At 32.5% G+C, this 16,074-nt stretch overlaps 1 protein-coding gene across 1 annotated transcript; it reads left to right on the top strand.

Annotated features, from left to right (window-relative positions):
* Positions 1-3,017: 3,017 nt before the first annotated feature.
* Positions 3,018-15,105, top strand: LOC143254372 (uncharacterized). Its single transcript, XM_076509446.1, has 4 exons — positions 3,018-3,832; positions 5,631-5,964; positions 7,482-7,898; positions 11,874-15,105. The coding sequence occupies exons 1-4, from the start codon at positions 3,500-3,502 to the stop codon at positions 12,209-12,211; spliced, it is 1,422 nt and encodes a 473-aa protein (XP_076365561.1). The 5' UTR covers positions 3,018-3,499; the 3' UTR covers positions 12,212-15,105.
* The last annotated feature ends 969 nt before the right edge of the window (positions 15,106-16,074 follow it).

Genomic DNA, 16,074 nt, shown 5'->3' with positions numbered 1-16,074 from the left:
GTACTATTGTTTCTGTACAGATAAGTAGGTACATAGACATGTAACAAACAGTGCTATTGTTTTTGTACAGATAAGTAGTTACATGGACATATAACAAACAGTACTTTTGTGTTTCGACAGGTAAGTAGTTAAATGAACTTAGAACAAACAGTACTATTATGTTTGTACAGTTAAGTAGCTACAGGGACATATAACAAAGAGCGCTATTATGTTTATATAGATAAATAGTTACATGGACAAACAAGAAACAGTACTATTATGTTTTTTACAGATAAGTAGCTACATGGACATACAACAAAGAGTACTATTATATTTACAAAGATAAACACGCAAACGTCTGAACACTTGTTCTAAATTCTCTATATTTCATGTTCCTGGGCATAATTTTCCCCCTTTACCTCACGCTATATAAACAATCATATTCATGTGCCATGTTCTTTTAATGTGAACGTTTGAAGCTGTCACAGCTGTTTTGAAATGACTGAGATTGTCACGACAAGTTTTAGTAATCCCTAAATGTTCCATGAATTCTTTCTATCTGGTGATATTTTGAATGTCATCAATGTCATTGTTTGTTCTGTTTTTGAATAATTAAAAAACAACGATATTACTACAAGAATATTACTACTTCTTTAGTATTTAAAGTTTGCCTTTTATTTCACAAATTCATAACTTTATTTCGGTATCAGTTGTTTTTACATGAAATCACCTTTTATTTTACTTGACCTTAAAATTCCTGTAATCTAACGTCATCATACTTGTAAAATAATAGTAAACTATTCGAAAGCACTTTTTGGGTCTTTTTTGAAAACCGAAAACCATTATGACTTTTACACGTGGTTCTATGTGTTAACTTTTGAATCAGAATCTACAGACCACAGTTACCTTAGCTAGCCTTTGAAATTGCTATACCATTTTTGAATAGTCCAGTCTTTGCCTTTGAAAACGTCTCTCTCTCTCAAGGATTAAAAAAAAAAATAAGAAGTCCTGAAAGTCTGTATACGATGGTTAGAAACTAAAGTCCTGTTTTGTGAAACTAAGATATTAATCTGTTTCACTTTTATTTCCCAGTAACACGTTAAATACTGGTTTACACGTATACTTGCATCACATTAGAACGCTTTCCTTCATGTCGAGTAGAGTTTTTTCGAACACATGTAAATTAAGTACTATTCGTTTTTTCTAGAAAAAAGTTATGTGTTTCTTAATTGTCAACACGAACCATGATTCATAACATGTGTTTTTACTTTTAGCCTTAAAAAAAGTGAAATACCCAATAATATTTTTTTTATGGTTGTATAACTCATGTTCTAAAAGTTACCTATCAGTAAATGAGAGTGTCCACACTTTGGCTATCAGAGTTTACGGTGCACGTGAAGTCACGCAATGTAAGTAAAGAGTGACATAGTTTTCAAAACGTTAACCTACACTGAATAATTTCGACAAAAATAAGACACAATATTTATATTATAACATAGGTTATTATTGAATACTTTTGTGAAAATATTTAGTTAATCATATTTATTTTCAAGGTTAATATATAAATGTGAGTTTCAAATGACATACGATTATTTTTATACGATTACAACATGAATTTTATTCGTGACAAACAAGTGAGAACAGTAGTTTGGTTAGTTGATTGTTCTTTCTCGAAATTCCAAACAAACCACTTCTCTGTACTTTCATTCGGAAGTTGTTACTAATAATTAGACTACAGTCCTTGTTTCATAAATAAATTTGGCATTTCTAATTGTTTCAAACTTAGGAATGATTTTTCAGGAAGTATTACTGACATTCTGAAAACGGATTTCCTGTCGTATAGTTCCACTCAGTCAACTGAATTATTTTGAAACTATAACTGCTGACATCAACTCCAATGAAAGAGTGAAAGTAATTTATGAACAAAAGCACAATAATTTCATCTGACTACGAAATAACCTTTTTAACAAACACGGTATATTAATGAAATAAAATTCACTTATATATCTGGTTTTAAAACCAAGTTTTTCAAAGCAATCTCAATGATAATTAATAATGTACAAACGGATACATTCACTGTAATAACTGTCAGTCAGTCAACTTATATAGAGATCTAATATGTTATATTTAAATAAATTTGCAGTCTCACAACGTTGTTATATTTTATGTCACAACCCCCATTCTACTTGGTCTGACGTTCCTTATCTTGGCATTAGATCAGCAGGGACAGTTTTCTTTACAAAAGTCTCCATCGAAATGTTATCACGTCTACGTTAATTCTCGTCTCTTGCAAGACACTGGACTTTGCTTTCCTTTATTTGGGGCTCGATTTGCTGCAGCTCTGTTTCTGAATGGTCTGGGTACCTCCAGTTGATCCATATTCTTTTGATTTTTAACATCATTAAGTACAAGATATAGCCCCTTCTTGGAAATTTTAGACTACCAAACTAAACACATTTTTAAAATTTGAGATATGAATATTTGCATTAGAAAAAAATTGCTACACGCATTTTAACCTGCGACAAGTTTTTAGCAGCATCAAAATACTTAAGTAAAGTCAAACAATGTTAACTATAACTCTGATACAGGCCATTCCACTTCGACTTTACATCGGCTGTGGATATCACCAGATGTATTGTGTTGCATATTCGTTTCAATATAATGTTTTCAATCTTTATTATTAGAGAAACAGGAGAGGATGTAATAAGAAAAAAATTGAAAATTTAAAAGATTAATCAGCGAAAAATAAAATTATTTAATATTGTAGTAAAGAAAAACAATATATACATAAAAAGTTAAAGAAAAGTTTTCATTGTTATACAATTCCTACTAACAATAGAATATATCTAGGGTTTTTTTTCCTGTAATTAAACAAATGGAATAAATTCATTTTTAATATATTCAGGTAACTGAGGTTTTTAGGTTGTGTTTACATTGAAAATACATCGTTTTGAAGTGATTGTTTGTTTATCTCGGAATATTCAGGCAAAACAACACATTGTTTTAAAATGATCAAACGAAGGGAAAGACAGCTAGCCAGCAACACAACCCTTAGATTGCATTGGCAAAACATTGGTGTTTGCCAACAGACCCACAACCCCAAATTGCAGTGATTGTTTTATCTTTATTTAGTTTTTCTAGACAACTACGTGAACATTATAACCTCAAGTCTACACTTCATCAGGCTAAACTTTATGCCACGCCCTCTCTGCGCTGAAAAGTGAATCGACATGTGTGATTCGATATTAACAAAGTATTCCAGCCTTTGATCTCCCAAAGCCTTGTTCTGTTGTATACATCATTAGATCACGTGCTATACTTTATAATCTTGCTGGACAAAACATTTAATACGCAGAGATACAAGGCACGCGATCAACAAACATTTCTCACAAAAAAAGCTCTTTAATATTGGAAACTCTAATAAAAGTTGGTTAATGCCTTTAACTTTTACTAGACTTCGAGAAAACCCTATTTTTCAAGGAAGATAATTTACGTGGATCAACCAGTTGGACAAGGTACTATGTTGTCTTTAAGCCACAATGTTCTACATCTGCTTCTACTCTTAAAACTCAGTACTTTTCCCATGGAGATTCGAGGAAACATAAATTTATTAAAAGTAATCCGACAAACAGACATTCCTTCAGACTATGGATTACCAGATGACCATGTTGTTCAAGACGTAACAGTTGAGTCTCTCACACAATGCGTTGTCGTTTGCATGAACAATAGCGAGAACAACTGTCAAGGATTTGATGTTCAAAAACTGAAACCCACTGAGAGAAAATGTCGAATCAGTGCTACAAAACTTATCCCTGAGAACGCTGTGAACATTCCGAATGTTCGATATTATGAGGTAAGAAAGCCTTTTCCATTTTATATTAGTATATTATTTAGTATTTTGACTATCGAACGTTTATAGTTGCCAAACTGATTTCACGAGAGAAGAAACTTTAGAAAAAAACGATCGTCGTAGCTTAATTTTATGGCAACTTGTATACGTGTAACTATGGCTCACCACTCTACCTTATTTTGCTATAATTTGATCATATATGTTTTAAAGTAAAACTCAAACGTGAGGACCTGAGAAATTCTTTTTTGAGAATATTTTATGAGCTGAGCTTTTGGAATTTCGCACAAAGCTACTCGAGGGCTATCTGTGCTAGCCGTCCCTAATTTAGCAGTGCAAGACTAGAGAGAAGGCAGCTAGTCATCACCACCCACCGCCAACTCTTGGGCTACTCTTTTACCAACGAATATTGGGATTGACCGTCATATTATAACGCCGCCACGGCTGGGAGGGCGAGTATATTTGGCGCAACGTGGACGCGAACCCGCGACCCTCGGGTTACGAATCGCACGCCTTACACACTTGGCCATGCCGGGCCCAAATATTTTATGATCAGCAAAGACATCCAGTTTTAAATCAGCTATTTGACTAAACATATTAATATAACTCCCTCTGTATAGAATAAAAGACAACTGTTAACCATAAAAAGCTTTTATTCAGTTTATTTGCTTCTTAGCCATAAAGGTGGTGTACATAATAAAAAGATCCCTATGAATCTAAAATATTAGTTTAACACCTTCTAATAGTTTATTAGTTAAATTGGCTTGGGTTTTAATGCTGTATTTATCCTTACAGAAGCTTTAACGTTGTGTGCTGATAAAATTGTTAAATTTCCACAAATTTCTCAAACCAAACTTCTTCTTTAGAGATTCGATAAGTGAATTTAGTTTGTGTAATTTCCTTAGTGACCTAACGTTCGCCAAGTGATTTACAGCTTGAATGACGGGAATATTATTTTGACACAGTTCAAAAGTCAGTAAAACAATACAATTTAAATACAAACAGATGTATATTGTGACTAGTTTATAGCTATTTCTGATAAACAAATGTAGTTTCAATTATTTCACTTTGAGATCATTCTAAAAAGAAAAAAGGGTGATAATTTTGATTTATTTCGTATTTTTATGATAGTTACAAGGTTGGTCAAATTGCACGATCCTGTTTAGAGTTAGGATGGAAAAATAGCAAAAATACATAAAGTTTTACTAAACGTTTTAAATTTATTTAGTAGATTTCATACTGTAATGTCAATACATCATTACGAATTATGTGAGGTTTGTTGAGGAGGATTTTACAAATGACTCTTAATGGTTACAAAAAAGCTTGTAGAATTTCCTGAAACTACACGAAATATTTTAGAAGTTATGTTATAGAAACTATAAAGGTCAGTTTAGGCCCAGGTGGTTAAGGCCCTCGACTCATAATCTAAGGGTCGCGGGTTCAAATCTCCGTCACACCAAACATGCTCGCCCTTTCAGCCGTGAGGGCGTTATAATGTGACGGTCAATCCCACTATTCGTTGGTAAACGAGTAGCCCAAGAGTTGGCGGTGGGTAGTAATAACTAAGCTACTTTTCCTGTTGTCTTACACTGCAAAATTAGGGACGGCTAGCGGAGATAACCCTGTAGCTTTGCGCAAAATTCAAAACAAACAAACAAAGGTTAGTTTGGGCTCATGAACTCTGCTGATTGATCCGAGACGATAGCTGGAGAAAATACTAACTTACTTTTAAAATATTGTTGTTTAATTTTAATTATAGCTCTATTAACTTCAGGTTGATGCAAAGTATGTGTTCTATAACCAGGTACCAGAATCAATATCAATTAACCAGCCGACAACAGTCACGACACCAGCGTTGGCTCAGCAGTTGTCAACACTTGCTCCAATAGTCGTTAAAACAGGACAAATGTTGGACACAGATATCGATGCTGGGGGTGTTCTAAACATAGGGGGCGTCACGTCATATTTTCTTTTCAGTGGCCTTCATCTCAAGCAGTACACAGGACCTAATTTTTTTGGCCTCATTCCAACGGGTGCAAAAATTTCAGATTTTTTTCAAGGTGTGATAAATCCTTTAAATAACATCCTTTCTCTTCGTGTGTATGAGAATGGCTTGAAATCAATCTTCATATACGACAGTAAGAAAACATTTTATTTTTATATACAGAAATTATTGTTGTTCGCTTTAACTAAAACACGTAAAAAGTTTGAAAAAATAACAATAAATAATGAGTTAATGATGGAACTATTGTTGTTCGCTTTAATTAAAACATTTGAGAAGTTTGAAAGATAACAATATACGAGTTAATAATGGACTTGGTTACCAAACTATTGTTGTTTACTTTAACTAAAATACGTGAGAAGTTTGAGATATAACATTAAATAATGAGTTAATAACGGATTTAGTAACAAAACTATTGCTGTTCACTTTAACTAAAATGCGTGAAAAATTAGAAAGATAACAATAAATAAAGAGTTACTGATGGACTTGGCTACCAAACTATTGTTGTTCACTTTTAACTAAAATGCGTGAGAAGTTTGAAAATTAACACTGTATAACGAAAGATAGGTTATTTTTATTTGGTCGCAAACACGTGAAATATTTTCGTACAAGACTTTCTACAAAAAAAAATACCCTATCTTTTACACAACATAACAGTGAAGGGACAACAATGCTCCATAGATATTGTTTCCTATATGCAATAAAACCTGAGATCCAGCCCTGAATACTTATATCCATCGAGTATCCCCTGAAACTATCGTCATCACATCTGAAAAACTCACAAGTAAAGAAAAACACAACATATTTCTGTTGGTATCTTGTATAATACACTAGTTTCCTATATTATTTCTTGCTATTTCTCGGATATGTAAAATAAATGTTTACTCTGCTTATAGTCAATTGTTCTGTTTTATTTCGTTGTTGCAGAACTTAAAACACTGTTGTCTTTCATCAGTTATAATATTACGTTATCAAATATCTTCAACTACTAGTTTTCTTATCTCAACTCATGGGATTCGTCTGTTTGATAACTCAAAATTCCAGACTTTTTACTCCAACTTATGTTTTTTTTTGTTTAGTTATCAAACACTAAATTATACTTGAGTAGCAAAGCACATTATAGTAATATAACAATAATACTTGGAGAACAGTTTATAAGCACAATGAAAAATACAGACCAATGTTCTGTTGAAACGTGTGGTATTATCCACCATAAAAGAATCGTTTCTGATTACTTATTACCAGAATATTGACAATCATAGTATAAAAATGTTACATGGAAAAAATGTTTGATTTTCTAGGAGTTTATGGTATTAAAAACAATTTTTAAATGAAGACTTTATTTTTTAATATCTTGCAATATCTATTGCATCTTAAAAGTTGATCTGTACGAAACTTATAATTATTCATTATATGAGCATTGAATATTTTTACCGCGTTAAAAATTGGGAGAACATGTTATTTCACCTGATTTAGTTCTATAGAAAATCTTTAACAGCTTTTCCTTGTTTTCAAAGATTTATAAAGAAAAATAGATAACGTTGAGCGTGATTTGGTGCACAAAAACCCATAAATTCCCTTTTTAATAATTCAAAATAACGTAATTCAATTTTTTGTCATTAATCATAGACATTTTTAGATTTTTCTTTTTAGTTTGCCCTGATGGTTATTCGAAATTAGAAGGAAGATGTTACAAGTTATTTTCGGATGTTCCAAAAACATACGAAGACGCTCGACAACATTGCGTGGGGGAGGGCGGGATGTTAGCAGCCATCAGAACCACAACCTTGTTAACTGCACTCTGGTCCAAAACATCATTTAACGAATACTATTGGGTTGGAGTAAGAGATACAAACACCAACAATGTGTGGTACTTTGAAGACGGAACTCCGGTGACTGACAACACAATATGGGCTCTAAGTAAACCAGACAATGGGCTTCAAGAGGACTGCGCAGCCGCAGGGTATAAAGATCCTATTCTGGGAACAAGAAGTATGAATTTGGAAGATCTTTCTTGTTCTAACAACTACAAGTTTTTCTGTGAGACGTCTCAGGGTCCCATAACAAAAAGTAAGATTTATGCATAATTGTTATTAACATAGAAAAATGTAAGTCATTAATGTTCGTTTGTTTGTTTTTTAATTTCGCGCAAAGTTACACGAGGGCTTTCTCCGCTAACCGTCCCTAATTTAGTAGTGTAAGACTAGAGGGAAGGCAGCTAGTTATCACCACCCACCGCCAACTCTTAAGCTACTCTTTTACCAGCGAATAGTGGAATTCACCGTCACATTATAATGCCCCAGGGCTGAAAGGACGAGTATGTTTGGTGCGAAAGGGATGCGAACCCGCCACCCTCAGATTACGAGTCGAACGCCTAAACCCACCTGGCCATGCCGGGCCTAAAGTTAATGAATGCTTAAGTTAATTTTTCTGCTGCCTAAGTACCCTGCTAGGACAGCGGCAAGTCTTCGGATTTATAACACTAAAATTAGAGGTTCGATTCCCCTCAGGGTACACAACAGATGGTCTGATGTGGCTTCGCTATGAGAAAAAAAAACACCCACTTTTCTGACAAAATACACTTTTTCATTACATTTATCAAAAAAAACTTAAAAATAACTCAACTCGTTCTCTCTACCCTCGTTTCATTAATTCAAATATAAGAGACTAGATTTCGTTTCGTTGTATTTGCAGTTTCAAAATTTTACATTTGTTAAAGAGTTATCGCATGTTTATCAATTTTGTAACATGGGTCCATTGTACTAAACAAACGGATTACATGCTAAATTGAAAGTGTAATCAATGTTGAGAATATGGATTTGTGACAGTTGAAAAATAAATACACCATGAATTTCAAGAGTATTTTATTACAGAAGCAACGTTTTATATTATTACACCCCTAACTACGTTTATTACAGAAGCATGGTTCTATTTAATTACACCCTACCTCCAAACGTAACCTGTATAGGACCATGGCTCTGTGGTATCAAATAAATTATTTTATCCTTATTCTAAGAATAAACTAACATTGAAGGATGACTTTATTTTATTGGAAGATCATTCTATCACTGGAATATAATTTCGAAGTGATAAACAAAATGATCTTTACCCTAAACTGAGAGTAATGGATTAATGAAAGCATGGTTCTGTAACTGAAAGAATAATATATATCAGTGAAAGCCTGGTTGTGTGATACTAAGTGAGCTAATTAAATTAGTTGATAAAAGCATTAGCTATAACAAACTATCCATTGCGCTACAACACAGAACGAACAAACCTCGGACTCGTAATTAGCCACTACATCAACATGGATTAAAATTACCTAACTCTGTAAGAAATACCTTGTAGTATTGTGTGGCTGTCAAAATAAGATAACGTTGATAATTTTATAAACTACAGAAAAATACTTAATAGTTTCATGTTGAGCTGACTTACTACAGGTGAGCAGCGTAGAATGAACATTATTTTCGACTTAATCAACCAGCTATACACAGAGCAACAAAATGTCCTAAGCGATAGATGAACGTCCCTATAGCATACCTAACCCTGTCTTAGTTAGTTTCTTGTTCAGTCTATGAAACATTTAAATTTCAATGACGCTCAATCCCCTGTAAAACATATTACGATTGCTTTGGAAAATCACATGATATGAAGTAGCTACGTCACAAATTGTGCTATCTATGCACATTTGGTACCAAAATGTACAACATAGGAGAACCAATGAGATTAAACCAAAATTTATTCTATACTTCTACCTTTCAAGGCAGACATAGACTGTAATATTCTACCATTGTTCTAAAGTTATTCCATTCCAGAAGTGATATGACACATAGTGGCTATCGACAGCAATTACCCCACAGTATATTGACAATTCCCAAATTAACATGTTCAGTTCTTGTCTCTCTTTACTGCATAAATAAACCTAACTTACAATAACTTTGCACTAATTTATTCTTAAGAAATACACCCGTATCACCTGACAACTTGAATCAATATACTTGTAATGTGTATAACAAATGTTCGACACAAACTCTCCAGTACAGATAACGTCAAAATCATAAATAAGAAAGCATATGAACTAATAATTATTTATGTAAAAGTGCATTAATTCGCATTTAATTAACGTACATTTTACAATGACTAATTTGATTTACTGTTCAATGGTCACGATCATTGTTGCTATCATAAGGTACTGAGAACAGTTACGGTTATTGACACATGGCTCATTCCCATGTCCTATACACACGAGGTCATTCAACATCTCAGCTGCTGTCTGACCATCAAAGAATTTTGGATGGAGCACTCCTTCATATGTACACCATCCATGACCTTCTGATGTAGGAACACGAGCCTCTTTCGAAGTCTGTCGCTAGGAGACTAATTATAAGCCCTCTTTTGTTATTACAATATGTATTATAATTTATTCCAAACGAGTGTCCAATTTATTTTTTATGTAATAAAATTTCAGACAGACTTAAATGAGTTAAGTTGTAATTTTGATTTAGCAATTAATTAAATGTCGTTAGGTATCAAATTTATGAAATTTGACAATAGGACTAGTACATGAAATTTTCCCTTAATAAAATACATTTTAATATGCAAACAATAATACATTTTATAGTAACGGTTAGCACAAGTAGTTTTTACAAATAATTCTACCCTTCAGTAGCACAGCGATACATCAGCGTAATCGCACCGCTAGATACTGGGTTTCAATACCCGTGGAGGATAAAGCACAGATAGTCCATTGTGTAGCTTTGGGCTTAATTCTAAACAAACAAATACTGATTTATATATAAACGTTTTCTAAATTTATAAACAACATCAAGTCTTCTATCTCGTCTGAAACCGAATATTTTATCGACGGTTCACGATGAGTGAATGACTTTCGAGTTGAAATCAGTACAGTATAATTAACGAGTGGTTCATTATCCCTTCAAACGTGAGTTTTTTTCCACTGAAGTTATGCAACGTCAGTGCAACGCTAGAATTACTAGCGTTTGAAGCTAATTCACTGAAGTTAAATGGTGTGCAATATTTGAAACCTATAAACGTTCCTGGTCAAGTATCTGTACTTTCCCGATTATTAAGCATAAAATACAGTTATAGCTTCCGAGTTTTATAGTATACTACTGCAGCAAACCAACAATATATACTGTCTCTTCGCGTTGCATTGGTCACTTTTTATAAGTTTGAGAAGAAGTTTTTCTGGAAATTTCAGCTAAGGTAACAACAATGGTATTTTGTATACATACATAGTACATTGTGAATTCCTACACTCAAGAATCTTCTACCAACTTTGTCAGTAGATGGAAATTTCGAAATGCACGTTTAACAGTATGTTAAATGAGTTTCTAAATACATATCTAATTGAAAGAAAGATCATTATTAAAATAAAAATATGTATATTAAAATAAATATAAATAAATATATATGTGCAACTTCAAAAGTAAATCCTTATCAGTTCCCTAACTTAGATATATGATTCTCAATCGAATGCTGATTTAAATACTAAAACCTCCTTTACCGTTAAAACTTCTGTACTTGAGAACGATAGAACCAATGATCTAAACCTACTTTTATAATATTCATCATCACTGTAAAAGTTGTAGCTTGCTGTAAAATAAAAGTTTTTCTGCAAATAGTTTATCGACTACTCAAATATAATTTATTGTTATCCAAAGAAATGTTTAATAAGTGTTTTAAACTTTTGAAGAAAAACAGCTGTTCTTTCAGAATAACGCCCCCTAGTGGCTCAGCGGTATGTCTGTGGACTTACAACGCTAAAAACCGGGCTTCGATACCCGTGTTGGGCAGAACACAGATATCCCATTGTGTAGCTTTGTGCTTAATTCAAAACAACAACAATACCTCAGAATAATAATAATAAAAAACTTTATTAAATTAGTAAAAATATTGTCGATAGGTGTACTACGAAATAACAAAATCAACATAAACTTTAAGATTATTCTTACTGTGTATTTAAAAACTTAGGTACGTATTTTATAAAACACTTAAAAACTGACTTTATTTTTCTCTTCACAGCTGTTTTAGATCTCACAAGTGGGTTTCTTCCCATTTCTTTCCCCACGCTCCCATCTGAGTGTCAGATGAGTGACTCAGTGACTGCTGTCGTGGATTTGTTTCCCACTGAATCTTGCCTCTATTTTACCAAATCTAGTGTCATTCATAATCTTCATGGTGCGCTCTTCAAGTATACAGAGCTTGTTCGGACAGTTCAAGCTTATGTGACCACCAAGACGTTTCCGATTACAGCAGCTATGGGTTATTTAGATTTGACTCTTACAGATCATGTAGTACTTTTTTTTGGGAAAGAGGTAATAACCCTTGACTGGGATAACGATCAGAAAAAGTGGGTATAAACATTTAGGGTTTAAGCTGCTACAAGTCTCCATAAATCTTGAAGATGTCTCAGAAGGAGTAATAATGACACTATACTAAATACACTATAAAAACTTTTTTTTATTATTTGAGTGTTACCATGTAAAAACAGCATTTTAACCTGCAGTAGCGTATACGTATATAAATAATTATAGGCCATTTGTAATTCGTATAAATAAATAAATCTTAAAAATAAGTATGGTTAACTAAATATTTTCGCAAAAGTATTCAATAATAACCTATGTTATAATATAAATATTGTGTCTTACTTTTGTCAAAATTATTTAGTGTAGGTTAACTTTTTGAAAACTGTGTCACTGTTTACTTACATTGCGTGATTTTACGTACACCGTAAACTCTGAAATGTAAATTTTTAGAACATCACTTATACAAACTGAAAATATTGTCGTGTATTTCACTCTTCTTAAGGCTAAAAATAAAAACACGTGTTATGAATCGTGGTTCGTGATGATTATTAAGAAACACTTGTTTTCTAGAAAAACGAATAGCACTTAATTTACGTGTTCCAGGAAACTAGACTCGATATGAAAGAAAGTGTTCTAATTTGATGCAAGTGTACGTGTAATACAGTGTTTAATGTGTTACTGAGAAATAAAACTGTAACAGATTAATATCTTAGTTTCACAAAACAGGACTTTAGTTTCTAACCATTGTATACAGACTTTCAGGACTTCTTTTTTTAATCCTTGAGAGAGAGAGACGTTTTCAAAGGCAAAGACTGCACTATTCAAAAATCGTATCGCAATATCCAAAGGCTAGCTCAGGTAACTGTGGTCTGTAGATTTTGATTAAAAAGTTAGCACATAGGACCACGTGTAAAAGTCGTAATGGTTTTCGGTTTTCAAACAAGACCCCAAAAGCGCTTTCGAATAGTTTACTATTATTTTTCAGGAGAGTGAAGGGTCTGTATATATACATTCGTGACATATTACGATGATGTTAAATTACAGTCGTAAGATGTCCAGTCAAAAACACAAACAATCTCTGAAACAAATGGATGAATGACAAACTCTGGTTTACTCTTATAATAAAAACAAAAGCCGTGAACATAATATTGTTATTTCTAATGGCTCACGCTAAAATCAGGTGTTGGATTCATCTCAGTGGACCCAGCAGCTAGCCTGATGTGGCTTTGCAGTAACAAAACACACAGCTATTTAATGGATCATAAACACAACAGTGAGATATATTTTATCAATAGCCGTCACAATATTGCAATATGGAATAGTTCAAAACTAAAAAAACTTTTTTCGTGAGAGGCATGGTCATTTCAAGGTAGTTGGTATTTATGCTCTTTTGCACGAGGACCGAATAAATAATGAATATTCTTAAGCACGCGTAGCAAACAAACGCCATTGTTAACATTGCGTGACGTAAGGTGGAAAACATTCTGTCACTAGTTTAAAAGAAATAATCAAGTTTTGGCCTCTTTATAATTGATCTGTTAAGATTGAAATGTATAGGAAATGACAAAAATATCTTCAGTGATGACGAGAAAACCCACTTGTAGAAAAATATATATATATGTAAAAACGGCTGGTTTGGGTTGAGAATTTTTTTTATGTAGAGGAGCGAACAACGTTTCGACTTTCTTCGGTCATCGTCAGGTTCACAATGAAAGAAGTTGGCAAAAACTAGTAATAAAATATGACATTCCAGTTAACACCAAATTTATTAAAAACCACGCACAAAACTAAGGTCTATACTGTGTAAAAACTACACAGACAAACACCACACCAACATTATTTACAAAATACAATGTGATAACTGCCACGACTTCTATATTGGAGAAAGAAGTAGAAAAATAGAAACCAGATTCAAAGAACACAGAAAGTCACCTTCACACGTTTTCGAACACTGCAAGTCAAATAAACACAACATAACCATAGAAAACACTCAAATACTAAATAAAGAAACAAACATAAACAAACGTAAAATTAAAGAAGCCTTACTTATACAACAACTCAAGCCCAAAATAAACCAATACAAAGGAACACCTTTACACATATATTAATAAATATAATCAAACATCTAAGCACGCCCTCAACATTCCTATACTCAGTTACACAATCCCCTTCAAACATGTGGTCAGCTATCGGTCAGTTACCTCTTTCTTTCTTTGTAAACCTGACGATGACCGGAAAAGGTCGAAACATTGTTCGCTCCTCTATATAAAAAATTGTTTCAACCCAAACCAACCGTTTTTACATATATATTTTTCTCTTCAAAAATATCTCGTTGAATGTGTTGTGTTTTTCTTCTTTTATTATTGTATTATTTTCGAAAACTAAACATTTATTCTTGTAGAGAAATTAAAATATGAATAACATGTATTCTAATATAATTCACATAATTGTTTTTAATGGAATCATATGTACTTTGATAAAGGATATTTAATAATGAATAGTAAATTATATCTATATACTTTCGTGCCCACTTTCAGCTACCAGTTGCAATATATTGAATGTGAAGTGTTAAGAAATATTTCTTTTTAAGCTTATGAATAACATCCTCAGATATTCCATCGCCCAATGTTATACACATTGCAGGTATTACTCTGAAAATAACAATTTTCTAATACAAAGAGATCGACATTGAAAAGAGTTGTAATTGCAAAGATAATTTTACGTGGCATCATAAGTCAGATTGTCTTCTTATGATGAAAGTTAATTTCAAGTTTTGTAAATATGCAAAATGATATTTTTGTTTTTGTTTCTCATATATACATTCTTAGAGTAAATACGAAGAGTAAAAATTATCACGAAGTTCCTAAAAAACTAGTTTAATGGTTTATTCGATGTTGTTGCTTTTTTCAAGAGTGTTGTTTTCAGAGTTTTATTAATTCTCAATGACATTTTGCAAGTGTGAGATTTTACAATTATCACATCTTATGTTTTCACATTATATATTTTTTAATTTAAATAACATAATGTTATTTTATGCTCTATATACTGTATAAATATTTAGACTGAAAATAAATCTAGTATCTTACACAATTGAATGACCAATATTAAGATAAAGACTTGTTTTCTATTTGTGACTTGTGTTATTTTATTAGAAAATTCTATTAGAATTCTATTATTAACGGTCACCTTGGAGTTTTCAAACTCGCAGTCACTGACACATAAATCACCAGAACGACAGTTGTTATATCATCGATTATCCACAAGAAACACAGGTTTCAGGAACTGGACTGCTTTACTATTGCTGCTTATACCAATCACTAACATTTGGATGCCAAAGTTATGTCGTAAAATCAAAACAAAAACGTTACAATATTGAGTTTTATCCTAGATACTGTAACAAAACGATTGTGGATTGATCTCAAAACGAACGTGGAAGAGAAAACACCGACTTTATGCTCTGTACTATATATAACTGAATTCCTGCAATATACAACAAATAAATATAAATTATACTCCTGCATAACACTAAACATGATGTGAAATCACTCAGAAACCATTAAACGTATCCAGTCTTTCTCATTACCTATCAGACACAGAAGGAAAAGAAGTCACGAATATTTAATAAACAGGACTAAAACATAAGTAATTAAACCTACATTTTTCTAGTTAAGGTTTGTGTGATGTTGTCGTAATTATAATGCTTACATAAAGTTAGTTTTATAATAACGTTGCTATCTCACAGAGTTTACTACCATCGTACCATTTGACTATTATCCAACCAATTAGATAATGCCGCACAAGCATGATGCTTATAAATGTATAGACATGGTACTATTCTCAGCAGTAATGTGGTGAATGGTAGATATAAATATCACATTAAACATGCAAAACTCAAAGTATTCTCTAGTGAGAGAAAA

This window comes from Tachypleus tridentatus, chromosome 6, assembly GCF_004210375.1.
Source record: "Tachypleus tridentatus isolate NWPU-2018 chromosome 6, ASM421037v1, whole genome shotgun sequence".
Lineage (NCBI taxonomy): Eukaryota > Metazoa > Arthropoda > Merostomata > Xiphosura > Limulidae > Tachypleus > Tachypleus tridentatus.
Note: the sequence above shows the minus strand (reverse complement) of the source record. Positions and strands in the feature narration are given on the sequence as shown.

What these genes read in the sequence shown, in the direction of transcription:
- LOC143254372 (XM_076509446.1), top strand. Translation starts at nt 3,500, where the DNA reads ATGTTGTCTTTAAGCCACAATGTTCTACATCTGCTTCTACTCTTAAAA. An exon ending in ATCAATCTTCATATACGACA is followed by an intron (nt 5,965 to 7,481) that starts GTAAGAAAACAT and finishes TTTTCTTTTTAG; the next exon opens with TTTGCCCTGATGGTTATTCG. An exon ending in TCAGGGTCCCATAACAAAAA is followed by an intron (nt 7,899 to 11,873) that starts GTAAGATTTATG and finishes TTCTCTTCACAG; the next exon opens with CTGTTTTAGATCTCACAAGT.